We start from the raw sequence: 20,190 nt of genomic DNA, 5'->3' as shown, positions 1-20,190 counted from the left end.
TTGTACAGTATAGTGCGTCTGTGACACACATACATAAAGCATGCAAACAGGAGAACTCAAGCGTGAATGTACAAATACACACTCACTCTCATATAAAAAGAGGGTATTGCACTGCAGAATAACGCATGGATGCATGAAATCAGATGCATACTCGCTGTGCTCAGAGAGGCACCAATAGGCAAACACATACACGCAATATTCATGGGTATGCATATAAACCACTGCCAGGCTTCCTTTAAATAAACTTCATCTGTAGACTAACCTCATGACACATATGGTCTACAGGATGATACGAAAAGTTTACCTCATATTTATCAAGAAAATAATTTTTATTTAAATGTGCATGATATTACAATTCACTGACTTTTATTATTACCACATAAACCTTTTAAATCTCACACCCAGAAATGTTACTGTATCTTTTATGGAATATCTTATCATAGACAAAAGTGGTAAATGACTGTGAAGCGGGTGGAGAAGGATGCATGATTTTAATTTCTTTTAAAAAATAAAAATCGTTAAAGCGTGGCAAGCATTTTATGCAATTGTAGCTGCAAGTCTTTAGCGGTAAGACTCTCCCAGTAAATCTAGAAACAGAAACTTTGATCGTTTTCAAAATAACTCAGCGTCACTCAGATCAAATAGGCAGCATCTGCGAACATCATTTTTAAATTTTTGCCAGTTCAACTCTTGGATTTAGGTTTTGACTTTGTTTAATCCAACCATTTTGTCTTGTTCTGACAGATTATTCCACCTAAGCTGTGAATCTCTGCAGCTCCTCCGGAGATAACATGTCCCTCCTGACAGCTATTTCTTGATAGGTTAGCAGTTGTGCCATACCCTTCAATCTGCAGTTGTTGCCTGAAAATTTGGTATGTTTTTGTACGACCCTGACCTGTGTGCTGAGCTCCTTGTTCTTTATGATTCTGTTGGTTTACAAATGTTCTCTAACAAACCTTTAGAAGCTCCACAAGGACAGTTGGATTTATACTGAGAATAAATACATGTGGAAAACAAATGGAAAACTATGCATAATTTTCCTTTCACTTCACATTTACACACTACATTGTGTTGTTCTGTCACATATAATACCAATAAAATAAATGTATGTTCTTTCGCTGTTACGTGATAAAATGTGGAAAAATTCTGAAGTTTAGAAAGTTTTATATTTTCAATACAGCAGAAACATTGACAATGCTCAACATCAATTATAAGTGGAGCTCCATATTTAAGATTTAGTCTTTCCAAACTGCTCACCTGGGATGAACTTGTCCACTCTCGGGAAATCTATAAACCCCTTTAAGCACACAAAGACCTCCTATGTAATACTCCTATGTGCAAATGAAATCTGAAAAAAATTAATTATTCTGTTTTGTACATAATGTTAAACTTGCCAAGAATATTCCTACAATACAGAACACAGTATTTTTGACATCATCATATTTTATACATCTTAAGTAAAGGAATCAAAAACTAGCAGGTTGATTTCCTGTAGTATGTTATTAGGAAGGAACCACATGATACAAATAAATGAGCTGACTTTACAATAATCTATTCAAAAAAGTGGAAATACTTTACACACAAACTGCCTCAATTAGCTCAGTGTACCTGAGTCCAATGAGCCAGTTTAATCTCATTTCAAGAATTAATGCCTGATTTCACCAAATTACAATACAGTGGGAGATTCTGCACAGCCTCAACGTGTGACTACATACATTTACAGAAATATAGACATTTAGGTGACTCCCTCAAAGACTGTTTCCACCATATGACATATTTGGAGATAACAGGCATTTGTTGGAAAAAAAAAACCACACTGGTGTAACAGGGCTTCTGATTAAAAATAATTAATGAAAAGAGGATGAGACAGAAATATTTGGGCTCATCTGAATCACACGTTTTAAAGTTTTAAAAAGCCAGGAGTCAGAGAAGTGTCTGTTGTCAAAATGAAATGTAAAGTCTCAAGTTTTTCATTTTTAATTGAAAAACAGATAAAACAGAATTACTTGTTACGCTGTCATGCAAAATGTATTTATACTCTTTGAACCTTGTCACCTTTATTTATTGTTGCAACCATAAATGTTAGTGTATTTTACTGGGGGTTTATGTGATAGACCAACACAAAGTAGCAGATAACTGCGAAATGGAAATGAAACCAAGCATTTTCCTTTAAGAACTCGCCCAATGAACAAATAAAATTCACTTGTATGCACTTTAATCACTATATGAATCCAGCTATGTTAGAGAACATCAGTAAACAAACAGCATGATGAAGACCAAGGGACACAGCAGGTTAGGGATAAAGCTGTGGAAATGTTGTGCAAAAGTTAAGAGCAGAGTTAGGTTGTAAACAACAAACCAAACTTTGAACCTCTCACAGAGCAGGGTTCAACCTGAGGAAAGCCATGCCTCCAAATCATTTACAATTATGTGCTACTTGTGTTGGTATAACACATAAAATCACTGTGAAATACACTAAATTATGCTTCTTACACATAATGGAAAAAGCAATGTGAAAACAAAATGCAATTAGTAGGAAAATTACAAAAAAGTTTGAAGGAGATGAATTAAAAGTTGCAAAATTACACAGTTACATTAGTCTCCAAAGTCTACTAAATTACTAAAATAGAAATAAATTATCTAACAGATGATTTCCATAAAAACTTTCCTTCTCCTTCATTATTAAAGACAGGCAGCAGATCTGTTCCCTGAAGATGTATTCCTTCTCCTAACATATGAAACACAGGGATTGTTTTGAGGAAGGAGACAAAAGAAAAGAGAAAAATAATCTAAAGGACAAAACTCAGCATATAGCTAAGTTATACTGGGATACTGCCGGCAGTGAGTGACAAAAACAAATGGACACAACTCTCAACATCTCACTCGGAAACAAAAGCTTCCCATGCACCAACCGCCATCCTCTCCTCAGACCAACCGTCTGGACTTAAAATCTCTGAGGAAGATGTAAATAGGCTTTTTCATTGTCAAAAGACAAGGAGAGCTCCAAGACCTGACAATGTCTCCTCTTGCCTGAGAGTGTGCACTGACCCACTGGCCCCCATCTTCACTCAGATCTTCAACATGTTTTTTGGAGCTGTGTGAGGTTCCCTTCTGCTTTAAGCTTTCCACCATCATCCTGGTCCCCATGAAACGCACCATCATGGGGATATATGACTATAGGTCTCTCATTCTGATGTCTGTGGTCATGGAATCATTCGAGCGACTGGTGTTGAAGCATCTGAAGGACATCACAGGCCCGTTACTGGACCCCTATGCAATTTGTTTACTGGGAAAACAGGTTGGCAGATGATGCGGTCAACTTAGGACCACACTTCATCCTGCACCACCTCGACCACCCAGGGACGTACGCCAGGTTTGTGGACTTCAGCTCGGCCTTCAACACCATCAACCCAGACATCTTCCACCAGAAGCTCACCCACCTCACAGTGCCAGCCTTCACCAGTCAGTGGATCACCAGCCTTCAGCAGGCGATGGGACTCATAAGTGTCTTCTTCCACACAAGAACCATCAGCACTGGCACCTCCCAGGGGTGTGTTCTCTCTCCACTCTTCCTCTTTCTGCATGGTGGATCTGCTGGTCCACTGGAGCAGTCAAAACCACCTGGGGCTTAACCCACTCAAGCTTCCACATAATACACCCCATATTCCCTGTCTTTACCATCCTCAACAACGCTGTGTCTACTCTGTCCTTGGAACCAGCCTTTCTCAAGGCCTGAAATGATCCTCACAAATAGACAATGTTCGGAAGAAGGCCCAGCAGACACTGTATTTCCTGCGGCAACTCAAGAAGTACAACCTTCCATAGGAGCTGCTGGTCATCTTCTACACTGCCATTATCCAGTCTGTCCTTTCTTTGTCCAGTATTGTGTGGTTTGGCTCATCCACAAAACTGGACAGGTCTAAACAATAATGAACAATTAGGTCTGCAGAGAGGACCGCTAAAATCTCTGCAGACCTGACACAAACTGTTTCAACTTTCACCTTCAGGTCGGCCCTACAGAGCACTATTTGCAAAAACCAGCTGTCTTCCCCCAGGCTGTTTCTCTGATGAATACTTAACAGTCAGAGTGCCCAGACCGATACCATGAATATTTGCACTAATTCAACCTTGTCTTCCTCTTTTGTTAAAAAAAAACAACATTGTTTATATACATATTTACAAAAAACGTTTCCTTCCCTTTTTATATATTTATATTCTAAAAGGTCTGGTTCCTTGTTTGTGTTCACAAAGTTGGCAAATAAAGCTTCTGAGACAGGAGTTTTAGTTGCCTAAATACTTTCATAGGCACAACAGCTTTGATAGAGAAGCGGTCTCTGTGGGTGAGTTGGATTTAATGGCCTCAGGATGTTTTGGAGAGAAAGACAACAATGACCTCTCATCTCCTTCAACATCTCTCTCATCTGAGCACCTCAAAGGAGCAGGTCCAACCATTAGCCGCAGATGCTGAGTCAGAACAGACACTCAAATTAGGCTCTCAAGGTCAAAAATATTTGTGGGCTCAGCTGTGTGTTTGTGATGAGAGGGCAGAACCTTTGAGCTTGTTTTCAGTAATGTGTGGAATCAAATGAGCAAAAAGATGATGAGTGCTTGTTGAGCCCCTATTTATTTCAATAATGGACTGATATTGTCCTCTCTGCAGAGACAGACACGCAGTTATCACACATCCACAGTCATGCCATCACATTTGGCCTACATCAGCCTCTTTATTGACGTTAACTATTATTCATCTGTTAGCAGATAACTGTATAACTGATGGTCATTCATTAGGAAGGTAGGAGAGAGGTGGGGATAATGTATTATTAACGACAAGCTTTGTGTGGCCACTTGCTATTACTTATTCTACTTTATTAAGTAGATATGAAGGAGGGAGGGGTGGATGATGGGAAAGAGCACAACAGTGCAAGGTGGGAGAAAAGGATAAGTTGTCTGAATGCAGACAACAATGGAGTTCATTATGGTTTTTACACTTAGCATGGGAAATGTTTCTCATTTTCTCTTCTCAGTACTGTCGGAGCATGCTGTTTTGTTGATTTATTTTATTTTATTTATTTATTAGATGACTTGGGAATTACTGGCAGCCCTGTTTTTGTGAGCATGACTGATTTCAGGACCTCTCCATCTTGTGCATATTATGGTTGGGGCTACTATCTTTCCTGCTTTAGCTTTTTTAAGTATTCTGTTAATCCAGCTTTCTTTGAATCATTGCAATTCAAGTGTTTTTACATGCTATGTGTCCAATAAGCAATCTTATAATGGATTAAAAGGGTCTGGCAATATATTGCTTTTCATGTCAAAATGTAATATTATGAGAATCATGCTTTATCAACCAAAACCATGTTGTGTCACTTTATGATTTGACTGTAGTAACTCTTAAAAATGATCTAATTTAGACACAGAAAATCCCTTTAAAGCTTTGCATGTTTCCTGAATAATTTGCATTTTGCTTCATGTAAGGAGATTGAAAAGTTTTTGATATTAATAAAGACATTACAACATTCTGAGAAGTTTACAACACCTTCTTAACACTGAGCTGAATAACTTTAGCAAATTTTCCCAGAAATCACATTAATGCATACAATAACAGGAATAATTCTGTGAAGGAAATGGGGCTCGCTTAAAGTTAAATCAGTGAAACAATCTTATGCATGAACGACCTTTTGGATTCTCACACAAAGGACTAATGGATATTTCCTCCCTAGTTTAACTCACCTGAATTAAAACTTTAATAAAGAAATTAGGGTTTTCTCAGCAGTCAGCTCCCATTCCAGTATCAGATCCACCCGATCCACTCCAGTGAGTGACCTTTAAAACCCGTGTCTTTGGGGGCTTTTACAAAACTGATAAATGGCTTGCTATAACATAACAATACCATATGTTTAGTTTGTATTCAGTGTCTTAGCCCATCAGTCATTTGAATAGTGACACACACACACACACACACACACTTCAGGGTCATTTTGACTAATCTTTCATTCACACTAATTAATTTGGGTCCATTTCAAAGTAAATCATATGTCATGGGTTTAGGAGCAAATCATTTAGCTAAATTACCACAGGAAGGAGCACTCCACTAAGCAGAAATCTATAGAAATTAGGATGTCTCACATCCAAGCAATAATCACTGATTTAATATAACTCTTAATGGCCTCACCAACCAAGTCAATACTCCATTTAAAAATAATAAAACAAACACAACAATTGCAAAAAACCCTACAGACAAAACGGAAACATTTTACATTTATATATTGTGTGCATATACCTGATAGTCTTCCCCTCCCTCAGATCATACAGAGCGAAAAATATATCTGTGTCCTCCCCGATGCTGTTGTAGGTGAAGCTCTTTAGGTTGACCAGTAGGTGGTGTGGTAAAGGAACCCTGCAAGGTTCTCCATGTCTCTGCCGACTATTCTCACCCTGAAAAACAACAAAATAAGATAACAAATGTTTCTTTATTCATTTCAGGATCTGGTGCATGTACATAATTTAATGCCTCCATCTGGTGCTTATCTGTGAAAGTTTAAACTGTTTCATCACTTTTTTTTTAAACCTCTTATTTACATGTCTATTGGCTGTTCCACTGATGAAACCGATTAGTGTGTAAAGGACTGCTTGCATTGTACTATTTGGTTAAGCATGTATGTATGTTATACACATCCACATTATGGCCTATTAGATTGAGTTTGACTAACAATATCTGATTTAGATGAGAGCAGGCAAATTTCAAAAGCCCTTGGATGACCAAAGGCATTGGAACAATTTGGAACATTTTCTTTGCAACTGATATCATCACCCTAATATTAAAGCAAGACTGTAACTGTATGGTTTTCTAATGCAGTGCAGCCTTAGTTTTAACTTATCACTTTATGGATTGGATGCAAACATAAAAGGATCTTACAAAACCAAACAACGAATGGGCAGCTCTGTATTATTTGCGGAATCCAAGACTTTGAACTTCACATGGACAGTGACTGAAACACTACCTGTGTGATGCTCTGCTGGAGGCTGTGTCTGCTGGACAGATGCTGTAAAAAGACAAAATACATCACGTCTTTTTCTGCTTTCATGGCTTACTCTTCTGCTATCCTTTTTCATAAAATCACCATTCTCCATACCACACATACAACTGAACATGGTGTGCCTTCATTCCTTTTTTCTTCCCTATTCATTTTCTCTTCATCTCCTTCTGTGTTCTACTTCTTTTTTTTATCTGCTTTCTTCCAACCCTGGTTCTCTCCCTTCCTTCTCCTCTACATTCATTCCCTCAGATGATGAAAATATTTTAATACCCCTGAGGCTCATTACTCCAACTTGTCTCCTTAATTTGTCAAGTGGTTCTTTGAGTAGAGGGGAAGCAATAAGTCAAACCATGTTTGATGAATGAGAGTCAGGACCGTTAGTGACAAGACAGCTCTAATTATTCCAACCTGAGAGAAACCAACAGCAGTCTGCTACACTTTCTCTTGTTTTATCTTAAAACTAAGTTTGAAATGAATCAGAGTGGATTGCTTACTAAAACTGATACTGATAACAGAGACATACAATTTTATTGGTGCTCATGGCAAAGCGGCACAACAAAAACACACTTTTTGACTTCTTTTCAAATAGTGCCAGTTACCTCTTTAACTATGTGCTTATAAGTCATTTAAAACTAAACTAGCAAGAATATTAAAGAATTTTCAATATCTGTGTCCTGGTGTGGGGTGGCCCTGTGAGGAAATGCATGTTGGGGTTCATTGGGGGTGGGGGGCTCATGGGGTTAGGATCGAAATTCATTGGGGGGTTGGGAATATTTCATTCTGTGGCGGCTCTGGTTGCAACCTCTCTTTTGTACATGGCCCCCTCTCTGGATGAGGATGGAGGTCGTTGGGGACTGGGGTCGGTGGTGTGGGGGGTCGGGGTCCAGGCCGGGGTTGCTCAGGTTCAGGCACGAGCCCTGGCTAACACGGACCAGGTTCAGGTGAGGCGGCCTGCCTGTCTCCACCCCCGGAGGGAAGGGGACCACCTCCTGGGTCCGTGGCTGGTTGCCCCCGGGGTTGACCTGGGATTATATAGTATTTATGGGGAGTGTGACTGAGTGTACGACGTCCATTGTGCTTTGTCTTTACATTGGATAGATGGGTGTATGTGTTTTTATGTGTATGCATGAGGGTGGGAATGTGTGATTGTGACTTTGTGTGCCTGTTTTTTGTGTCATGTTGGGTCTTGGGCTGCTCCCTCTCCTGGATCAGTTTAGGCCCCCCATCAAACTATTTCCTCCCCGCCACACTACCTGCCGGTAGTTGGTGTCTCTGCCCGCCGATGTACTTGTGGTTCTTGGTGTCCGGGGCTGGGTGCTTTGGTGTCTGCTGGCTCACTACAGGTGGCTGCATGCTGGGGCCTGGACCCGTGGGCTCTGTCGAGCCTCTGCTTGGGAAGTGATACGTCTCGGGGTCTCGGGTCTCTGGGTCCATGGCTGCTTAGGCGTAGACGGCTGCCGACGGGGCCTGTGGGCTCATTGGTGCAGCTCCCTGGGGCTTCTGCACTGTGGCTGCTGGGTGGTTCCCCTGGGACTCTACCCTGCTCTTCTCTGGGGGGGTTTCGGTGGTGCCAGCGGTGGTTCTCCTGGGGTTCCTATGCTCTGGGGGGCTTTGGACGTCTGTGGCTCAGATTTCCTCTGTATCTGTCCAGGGTCCTGGGGGGCAGATCTCTGGCTCCTCACACTCGATATTGCATATTTTTATGGAGAAACCTTGTATTCACAAGTGCGCTCACACACAGACCCACAGGTGTTTAGATTCAGGTGTTAACAGATACACAAATGTTCTATATTGAGCCGCATTTACCACTTAATACATCTTGCATTCATAAGTACCATGCGATTTTTGGTAAAAAAAAATCTGTTAATAGGAACATTTCTGCAGGTGTAGAAGCAGGCATGGTGTTATCTTGTATTCTCTTCATCCTTCCTTCTTTCCTCCTTCTCCCCCCTTTTTCCTTTTTGCCCCACCTCTCTCTCTTTTGTGCTTCTTTTTTTTTCCTTTTCATTTCTGTCGTGTCCGTAACAACTGAAATAATCCGAAAGCAGAGAACAATTCTGAGTGAGACTCTGTGGGACAGGACACGGTTAAAAAAAAAAAAAAAAAAGAAAAGAATATTAAAGAATTAACTTTTATTATTAAGTTTTATACTTTGTATATTTAATTTCTTAAATAGCAACCAAAATATCTCTTTTAATAGCTTCATTCTCTATGCTCTAATACTCAAGAACCCAAATAGTCTCTAGTTTTACATGCAAACTGAAATTTGGGAAATTTTAGCTGGAACCAACACAACTTTTCTTTTTTGTTGCTTATTATATGCTCGGAACAAAGAAATACAATAAAGTGTTGAAGATGCCTGAAATCAAGGCCTTTCTCATTCTAAAACACTGTAAAGACTGTAACGTGGTGTTTAATCTCCATATGTTTAGTTCTCTCCAGATTCCTTTCAATGTCTATACACCTTTCAATCCTTTTCTCTTACTTTCAGATCAGTCTCTAAGTAACACAAGACCAGAAAACTTCCAGCAACATCATTGATTGACTGGGCCAGCTGAGCTATTTTAAAGCAAGCAAAAACGTGAAGTTTCTCTAAAAGACCAAGAGTCTTCAAGGGTACTGCAGCTGCACCGACATTTATTAGCCTTGGTTATGTTGTAATAGGCCATTTATTGTAACAGCTCTGAAACTGTGACACTGATTTAGTGGACCATATATATTCATCTATTCGTCTGTCCATCTGTCCGACCGTCCATATTTCTTTTTTCTTTTTTTTTAATGCAAGATCAGACTTTGGTTTTATTGATTTTCAACATCTTAGCATCTTAGCAAAACAGATGATGGGCTTTTTAAGCCTGAGATTTAAAAGTCATTACAAACAGGACCCAGTTTGCATATCATACACTTGCTAGGCAGCTGCTCCGCCTTTTGGCTGAACAATTCTATTAAAATCTAGAATATAGGGGAAGGAGAAAACTAAACTAAACTAAAGTTTGTTCATACTGCATGAAAATGACAAAATATGACTCAGAAATGGTATCTGAAATCTAAAACTTTGATTTATTTCTTTGTTGTTTCATTAAAGCTTTTGATTATAGCTTTATGCACACTTATATTGTGTACTAAAAACATTTTCCCTGTTTGTTGATTTTTAATTATCCTTACATCAAATGGAGCAAAATCATTCAAATATAAGCTCTGTATTTTTAAACAGAAACAAGTAAAATAAGTTTACCTTTAAGTATATAAGCTCTGTATTTTAAAACAGAAACAAGTAAAATAAGTTTACCTTTAAGTTTGGTTTGTCACTGAGGAGTTCTAGTTTGGCTTGGTAGATAAATAACATTATTCCTTATTTCCTTATTATGCCAGGATCCAGCATAACCTTTAATAGAAACATGATTTAAAAGATTTTTAAAACTGTTTAGCAACGGTTGGGACTATAATAATAATAATAATAATAATTATTATTATTATTATTATCGCTCCATAATAAGAACCTTATTTCTATAGAAAATGCTCCCAAATTCATCACAGTTTCTGAGCAATAGCTAAAATTTTCAGATTAATGGTTTTACGAGCAGGACCAAGAAAAGTCCACACAACTAGTCAGACTGATGCAGGTGAGTAATTTTACATTATTCATTAGTCAAGATCATTGGATCAACAGTTCTGAAGTGGCCTGGAGGATTCTGCTGAAGCCACCAGTACATGGCTGCACTCTGCACACTAACAGCTTTCTCTTCAGTTTATACCCTGTGATGGGTGTGGTTACATTTAAACAGCACAATAACTTGAAACAAAAAATAAATAAATAAATAACACATTGACTGCCGTTGATTCAGCATTTTAGCAACTAGGTAAAACATCTGACTGTTTCTACATTAAAGTTTTATTTAGATGTTGGTTTGATTACATGTGACTTGTATTTTGTTTACCAAGAAAAGAGGAAAAATAAATATCGGAAAGAGTGAGAGGTTGTTGAGCAGCAGACACAATCAAATCACATCCAAACATTTCAGCAGGTGGCTGATTTATAGCCAGAGCACAGATAACAGATGTTCAGCTTTACCATGGGAAGGAATTAAAATAATGTTTAAACCATTTTATTTAAAATATACCGTGTATTGGAGCACTACACAAGAATTAGACAGCACTGTTTGAAATCACGTGTGTCTGAAAAAGCAGTAAAGGATATTGATTGTGGAAATTGCTCCATTTTCACTACTTGGGTTGATTAATAAAGACTAGTGGCTTCTTGCAAACTCTAGTGTTCTTTCTGCAAAAACAGTTAAAACAAAATCTCCCTCTCCCAATGAACTGTAATTTCAAATCAATGTAAAAATCCAGCATGCAAGCAAAATGGGGCAAAAAGCACACCAGAGTGTTAAATCAACTAAATTAGCACAATAATTTTAAAATGGAAAATAAAGTCAGTCATTTTCTACTGCTTATTCCATAGTGGGTCGCGGGGGAGCCGGTGCCTATCTCCAGCAGTCTATGGGCGAGAGGCAGGGTACACCCTGGACAGGTCGCCAGTCCATCGCAGGGCAACACACAAACAACCATGCACACACTCATTCATACACCTAAGGGCAATTTAGAGTGACCAATTAACCTAACAGGCATTTCTTTGGACTGTGGGAGGAAGCCGGAGTACCCGGTGAGAACCCACGCATGCACGGGGAGAACATGCAAACTCCATGCAGAAAGACCCCCGGTTGGGAATTGAACCCAGGACCTTCTTGCTGCAAGGCAACAGTGCTACCAACTGTGCCACCGTGCAGCCCCAGAAAATAAAGTTTTAATGTAATTCTAATCCAGTTTTAAATCTAACCCAGTGTGCAGATTTTACGTTTAGACAAGATCAAAATGCTACATCAACCTCATATTTAACCGTCTAATTTACATCCCGATTATTTTTGTCGTTGCTCGACCTAAAAATGTAAAAAATTTACTGCTACTGAGAAAATTAACCACATAAAAAATAACAGTGTTTGGTGTGAGAGATGTGACAGAATATATGGCAAATGTGTTGTTCTAAGTGTTCAGAGTTACATCAGTTGTTTATGTATGATCTCAGCAGCAGCCAACGTATATACATATCGCTATAAAGTAGCCATTTGTGGCCCACGTTTTTTCCAACTTGGATGTATTCACGCCTGTTCTAATGATCAGATCAACTGTCTTACCATTTTATACAAGTCTGACACACTTATCTGGTCCTCATCAACCATCTCAAACTCCTTCCTTGGCACCAAGTCCAGACCCAGGTGTCTGAAAAAAAAAGGGATTATTAGTGTGATTAAATATTATACAAAAAAATTCAGTATAGACAGTTACACAGACCTTCAAACTCCTCCAAAGCATGCGCACAAAAACTTCTGTTTTTTGTAATGTGATTTTTAACGTCTTCTAATAATTATTGTTCATGACTGAGTCGTCTTTGTTTGCAAATCAAAGACCTTAAACTCAAAGACATGGTGCGCAAATGTCTTGGTAGTTAAAAAAGTTCAAGACATGAGTGTATTACTAATTAAGAGGTATGCTTAAATGGTTATGCATTAAATATTGAAATTCATTAGAAACAAAATTACTCTATAAATCTTCACATTTAGCTTAAACAATCAAATGTTTCATATCTAAATAGTTTATTTCCTATATTAATATTTTCATATACTAATGGTATTAATCATTAATACTTTCTTTAAAGAGTGAGCGCACTAAGGCCACAGTAAAGGGTTTGTTCTGAGATAAAAGCAATATAAATCATACGGCATTACTTATGTTATACCTGTGTGTGAGTGCTCATTGACCTCACAATAGGACCTTCAAAGTGTCGCCATTTCCATCTCCTCAATGTGAATAAACTTTCAGTCTATAGATCACACGGGCTGCTCCTCTACTTTCTGAGATCCACCAGCTTTAAACTGGATTAACATTGATCTACCCAACAAGATTAGCAGCCACTCATTAAGATGTTTGAGGTAAGAAAACTATTGGGTTTGCTTAATGAGCCATGTTTGCATTGATGTGTGAATAAAATAGTCAATAGGTAGTTTTATCTTGTTTAAAGAAATATTATAGCTGCAACGGAAGTCATTTGAATAAATCTTACTCTCTGAATTGTTGTTCATTAATTAAACACCTGTATTATTTCTTCTAACTGCAGCAACCAGGAACAATTCTCTAAGCTAAGTCTTTTTTAAAGTATCCTGGTTTTTAATGGGTCTTTAGATATAAATTCTCCTAAGGCTGCTATTTTGGTTTACTTTAAATGTAGATTACAAACTATCAGTACCTAAACATTTCTGGTCAGAAAACGGTACTTTTCCTGATTCAACATTTCATTCCATGTGTCATGTTTAACATAGAACAAATAAAGTTTACAATGAATTTACGAAAGTTACCTCAATAGTGGTCAGGCTTATAGGGCATTATAGGGATGGATGGATGGATGGATGGATGGATGGATGGATGGATGGATACAACTTTTAGACCATGGAGTAGGAAATAACACCTAAAAACATAAACAATTTCCCCATATATTTCTGATATATAGATATACATATAGATATATATCTCAGAACTTTCATTAACTTCTAGAGTGGTCCCAGGTCACTCACTTCCAAGCCCTTTCACAATTTCAGTCAATTTGAAGGCACATGGGGTTTTTACTTCATCCCATCTGTTTTTCATCAGCCTTTCACTGAGCTCATGACTCTTCTCAACTACTGGTAATGGCCTTCTATCACCTGCTTCTGAAAATCCCTTCTCTTGCCAAATGCGGGCATTGGGGGACACATTCATCTGCTGACTTGAGTTCTGATAAAGTTTACCAGTTTAAATCAAAACTTCTGGAAGAACTGACTGCTTGTCCTAAAATAGAAGTTGTGATGAAAGAAAGACTTCCATCATTTATGATGTTCAGGGTGGAGATTTTAAAATCTAAAGTCACTTTTATGTGCATAAGTGTGAAAAAGAGCATGTGTTTTTAATATAATTATGTTTACTCACTCGTTGCCCCAGTCGAGTCTGACGGTGATGTGTCTCTTAACGTCTCTGCTCTGGTCCTGTGTGAGGTGACCGGACAGCAGCTGCCTCCTCAGGTCGATCAGCTCCATCATAACATGACGGACCTTGTAGAACAGATCCACCTTGTGTTTCTGATAGACAGAAAAGAAGAAAGATTTCAATAAAGGGATTAGGCTTTCTTGCATTTATTTAACCTACAGGTTCTAAAACAACTCACAAGTGAATGCATTTCAGAAGAATTACAGAAGGTAATTGTGTTTAGCTGTAAGTTGCTTCACATTTAACTTTGAGTAGATGAGCAGAAATGATTGCAAACTAAAAAGGTTAGAAAATGTAGATAGATTTCCTACTGACAGTCAATTCTGTGAGCTGATGAGTGTTATTGTTTTTTTCACTGTTGGAATACAATACTTTCTCCCTTATCCCCTGGCTTCTGGACCCAAGGGTTTGACAATAGTTCAGTTACATAGTTTTGTTCTAAGGTTATATACAAGATGTAATTATACATTTTCTGTAAAATGTATTTAAAAGTTTGTTATATCTGGAAAGGGATCCATTTGGAAACCACCTCATATTGAAAAATAAAACATAGGCATATCACATCAGATCCATGTGATGAGAACATCTATAATCATCAAAGAAAGAGTGTTGCCCTGTTTAAATCGCAGGTATTTAGTTTGGTGTTCTGCTGACTGTTGAAATCAGAGTAAAGACCAATTTGCTGTCTGAGGACTTCAGCAACAAGTATCTAATGAGCCTGGTAAGGGACTTAAAGAAGTCCCAAAATAATTTAAAATCAGCCATTCTACTGCATATGAAAGAGTGTACAAGTGGAGGACATTAAAAACAACAGTCAACAAGCCCAGGTCTGGCCATCCAAGGAGGTATACCCTGAAAGCAGGCTCGCAAGTGCTAAAGGAAGTCAAAATTACTTAAATGTCGCCATGGGACCTGTAGCAGGTTCTTGCTACTATTGGTGTAAAAGTACATGCCGATGCAATCATGAAGAGACAGCACAAGTTTAACATTCATAAGATGTTTGATATATTTTGTGGTAATAAGCACCAATTCTTAGAGGTAGGAAGGCCTCTAGCCATCATCCTAATCTTTAGCTTGGATCAAAAAATAAAACTGAAATCCTTTATTTTTACTTAAATTTGTGTATAAAAATCAATAAATGTTATGTACAACATCATCAAATGTAATGATTTATTATTTGTATGAGAAGTATAGAATAATTGTTTCTTTTTTGCTTTTAAATAAAAGCAACTCAATAATGTCTTACAGTTTTGTATCAAGATGTGCAAATACTGCATTACCATTTTTACTAAAAGCTATTAGACCATCATAACCTCATATGTGCCCATGCCTATGCATAAGCAAATAAATGCTTTCTAATGAACCCTGCATCTTTGAGCTATGGAAATATAAATCAATTCCTTCAAGGTCTCACAAGCAACGATTAGACTCCCACGGTCAGTGGTTTTAGGTGCATAAAGTTCTGAATTCATGCACACTCACAGATAATTAACTCACACCTGCTGGAACATAACTCCCGTACCTCCCCCCTAGAAGCTTTTTCTATTATTAGTCCTCTAATTTATGCTATAGGCCTTCAACAGTAGGCTGTGGGGTTAAACGCCTATTCTGGTCTTGGCAGACAACTGCATCGACAGGAGAGAGCCAGGTGCATTGACCACACATACACACCTTTATTGTACATACACATGTTTATTGTCATTGAGAGAAAGATAGTGTAAGATGGACTGTATAAAACAAAACAGCCTATAGTAAACATTATCATTATATAAGTCATATGTAGTTGTGCTATACTTTACAGGATTTTGTGCTTTGTGTACAAATATCAACTATACATAATGTCATATGTGATTCCTCATTGCACCTGCTCATAGCTGTGTGTTGAAATATTCATGAGTACTTATCATGATGTAAACAGCATATGCAGAGGTCAGGAAGTAAACCCAGCAGGGGAAAAGCAAAGAGCAGTGCACCAGAAGTTTATTATGTTGCCAGGCATATCTCCATGTTTCTATCTAAGATTCTTCCTGTAATCGGAATCACAAACATACAGAGGTCTTCTGAACCATTAAATAAATGTGGCGGCAGTAGAGGTGGAGCTGTTGCTATGAACTTTAGCTTGGAAACACGACAACAAGAGTTCCTGCTTTAGAGATTCATATGCAGTTGTCACAGTGCAAAATGGTAACAAGAAACCAGAAATAACCTTATGAAATGATTGAATGGGAAGCAGATATAACACAGCTCCACCAGAGAAGACAAAATAATTAATCTTTTAATATACTTTTGAGTATGGATGGGCATTTGTTGTGTAAGATAGATATCCTGTAGCAGCCAAGGTTTATTGCGATTGATTCTTTTAATTCTACATTATCACTGTCTAATTCTAAAAGTTCACTCAAAATGTCTGAAAAGGGTTTCAAGCATCTAAATCTGTAACTATTTCAAACATTTAAATTTGGTTATGGTTGATCAGACATAAAATTTAAGGAGCGATCACTCACAAAGCTGTATCATATTGAATCACATCATACTGCAGGTTGTATTGTGGTGTGTCATTTGAACAATATACGTAAATCCTATTTGTTGTCTTTTAAATGTAATTATTATGGGTTGTGTACATTTTGAGTCTAGATTGGATTCAAAAGTCACTCAAGTAAAATAGATTTTGTAAATCATAACTCAAAATATTGTTTCAAAATAGAACCACACTGCAGTACTTTATGGCATTTTGGTCAAATATGGTCAGAAAAGGATGACATAATGTTGACTTTTAACACAAAAATTTGTTCTTTATTGTTATTTCCAAACATCTGGATTTAAACTAAGATTTACTTTTAAACTGATTTAACAAGTGTTTCAATTCAAATTTCAATGTAAAGAAAACAAATTAAAACAAACGTGGGATGAGTAGACTCAACTCTCAAAGACCATTTCATTCAGATAGAGAAGGAATGTCAAATCCAAAATACAAAAGGACAATAACACTTAAAGTCAATGCCAGTTCAATCTAAAGGAAGTAAGCTGTTGAGTAAAACAGAGGTGCTGGACAGAAAAAACTAGATGTATTGATGAATATTGGTGTGAAGTTCAATAAAGCCTGAAAATATACAGAATAAAACACAAGAAAATTAAACAGGAAGTCCAGAAAGCAATGAAACAAAACCATGTGAATAACTCAAACAACAACTTTTAAAATGTTGCCAACATACCATCTGGACTTCACAGAATTGCTTTTAAAAAAACAGCACAGCTTTACGGTTTGTGAACTCATAGGTTCACAGACTGGCTGGTTTCCTGCTGTTCCAGTTGGTTGTGAACTGTGGTGAAACTCTGAGGCAATACGTCCAAAAGAAACCTCTCATCACAAAACCAGCCTCTATTTCTTAGTTTCTCCTGCTGAGAAGCCTGCGCCATCATCCTGATGGTGCTGAGAAATTAGGAAGATTTCAACACTCAGTAATGCCTCAGGGTTAAAAATGCCAAAACTTCCAGCCTAAGGGTGTCGCATTTAAAATAGCTTTTCACTGGGTGCTTAGAAACTACAAAGGGAACACATGGCATTTCATGTGCAAACAGATAGATAGACAGACTGACTTTTACACATACAGGTCCTTCTCAAAATATTAGCATATTGTGATAAAGTTCATTATTTTCCATAATGTCATGATGAAAATTTAACATTCATATATTTTAGATTCATTGCACACTAACTGAAATATTTCAGGTCTTTTATTGTCTTAATACGGATGATTTTGGCATACAGCTCATGAAAACCCAAAATTCCTATCTCACAAAATTAGCATATCATTAAAAGGGTCTCTAAACGAGCTATGAACCTAATCATCTGAATCAACGAGTTAACTCTAAACACCTGCAAAAGATTCCTGAGGCCTTTAAAACTCCCATCCAGGGTTCATCACTCAAAACCCCAATCATGGGTAAGACTGCCGACCTGACTGCTGTCCAGAAGGCCACTATTGACACGCTCAAGCAAGAGGGTAAGACACAGAAAGAAATTTCTGAACGAATAGGCTGTTCCCAGAGTGCTGTATCAAGGCACCTCAGTGGGAAGTCTGTGGGAAGGAAAATGTGTGGCAGAAAACGCTGCACAACGAGAAGAGGTGACCGGACCCTGAGGAAGATTTTGGAGAAGGGCCGATTCCAGACCTTGGGGGACCTGCGGAAGCAGCGGACTGAGTCTGGAGTAGAAACATCCAGAGCCACCGTGCACAGGCGTGTGCAGGAAATGGGCTACAGGTGCCACATTCCCCAGACCTGGGCTACAGAGAAGCAGCACTGGACTGTTGCTCAGTGGTCCAAAGTACTTTTTTCGGATGAAAGCAAATTCTGCATGTCTTTCGGAAATCAAGGTGCCAGAGTCTGGAGGAAGACTGGGGAGAAGGAAATGCCAAAATGCCAGAAGTCCAGTGTCAAGTACCCACAGTCAGTGATGGTCTGGTTGCCGTGTCAGCTGCTGGTGTTGGTCCACTGTGTTTTATCAAGGGCAGGGTCAATGCAGCTAGCTATCAGGAGATTTTGGAGCACTTCATGCTTCCATCTGCTGAAAAGCTTTATGGAGATGAAGATTTCATTTTTCAGCACGACTTGGCACCTGCTCACAGTGCCAAAACCACTGGTAAATGGTTTACTCACCATGGTATCACTGTGCTCAATTGGCCTGCCAACTCTCCTGACCTGAACCCCATAGAGAATCTGTGGGATATTGTGAAGAGAACGTTGAGAGACTCAAGACCCAACACTCTGGATGAGCTAAAGGCCGCTATCGAAGCATCCTGGGCCTCCCTAAGACCTCAGCAGTGCCACAGGCTGATTGCCTCCATGCCACGCCGCATTGAAGCAGTCATTTCTGCCAAAGGATTCCCGACCAAGTATTGAGTGCATAACTGTACATGATTATTTGAAGGTTGACGTTTTTTGTATTAAAAGCACTTTTCTTTTATTGGTCGGATGAAATATGCTAATTTTGTGAGATAGGAATTTTGGGTTTTCATGAGCTGTATGCCAAAATCATCCGTATTAAGACAATAAAAGACCTGAAATATTTCAGTTAGTGTGCAATGAATCTAAACTATATGAATGTTAAATTTTCATCATGACATTATGGAAAATAATGAACTTTATCACAATATGCTAATATTTTGAGAAGGACCTGTATATATATATATTGTATTAACAGACCATTTCTAGTAGCAAGGGTGCACTTCAGCCAAAGGAGCAGCAAAGGAGTCAACATTAAACCCCTGAGTAAAATTGCACGAGGAGACCAACAGGCACATACAGGAGACAAAAGAAGCACATAATTATCTACAGCTACAGGCTAAAAGGGGATGTTTGCACTGACTATTCACGACACAATAGAGTCTAACAGTTCTCGGCTAACTATTGTATGGAAACCAATTGAGGAAACTTGAAGAAAATTGTTCAAACAATTTGATCTCAATGAAGAGGAGATGTTCTTCTCTGCTTTACCTAAGAGTAAGACTCTTTTACAGAAACAAATGTATTACGAACTGGGAATGTATTAGAAAAATGGCAAAACTAATATAATGCATAAAGTTTAAATAATAAAATAAAACAGTGCTAGAGATTAAATTAAAGAATTCCTTAAAGACATTAAGTAGACATAAGTATTAATTAAAAAGAATATGAGAAATCCTCTTTTTCATCTTAGGTGCAGTTGTCAGTCACTTAAAAGGTGTAATTCTTGATTCTGATGGAATTATTGATAAGTTAGGAGACACATTTAATATCGATAACTAGTGAGAACACTTGGTTTTTAGATATTTACTGAGAGTTGCTGCAACAAACTTTTTCGAAAATGACTGTATTGCATTAACACTCCACAGATGCTTGCACCTTGAAATAAGATAACCAGACTTCTGTTTGTTTCATGCCAAAGCTCACTAATTACATGATTCAAGCCATAACAGCTAACAAACAGCATACTTGTAGATACTTAGATTCCTAATTTTGTTTTGAGAATCATAAAGAGGATATAAAAGGAGTTTATGTTGCTGAGGACAAAACAAAACCTTGATGGCAGTTTGAAAGGTAA

The 20,190-nt window shown here is 38.1% G+C and overlaps 1 protein-coding gene across 11 annotated transcripts in view; it reads right to left on the bottom strand.

Moving 5' to 3' along the window:
* The window catches only part of LOC124856236 (dedicator of cytokinesis protein 3-like), a 233,481-nt gene that overhangs the window by 67,769 nt on the left and 145,522 nt on the right, over positions 1 to 20,190 (bottom strand). For all 11 annotated transcript variants that reach the window (XM_047346533.1, XM_047346532.1, XM_047346522.1 and 8 more), the window contains exons 6-9: positions 14,055 to 14,203; positions 12,230 to 12,314; positions 7,002 to 7,043; positions 6,281 to 6,435 (exon numbers count right to left, since the gene is read on the bottom strand). In XM_047346533.1, coding sequence (XP_047202489.1) covers positions 6,281 to 6,435; positions 7,002 to 7,043; positions 12,230 to 12,314; positions 14,055 to 14,203 — 431 coding nt within the window. The remainder of the gene's footprint in view (positions 1 to 6,280; positions 6,436 to 7,001; positions 7,044 to 12,229; positions 12,315 to 14,054; positions 14,204 to 20,190) is intronic.

This window comes from Girardinichthys multiradiatus, chromosome 20, assembly GCF_021462225.1.
Source record: "Girardinichthys multiradiatus isolate DD_20200921_A chromosome 20, DD_fGirMul_XY1, whole genome shotgun sequence".
Lineage (NCBI taxonomy): Eukaryota > Metazoa > Chordata > Actinopteri > Cyprinodontiformes > Goodeidae > Girardinichthys > Girardinichthys multiradiatus.
Note: the sequence above shows the minus strand (reverse complement) of the source record. Positions and strands in the feature narration are given on the sequence as shown.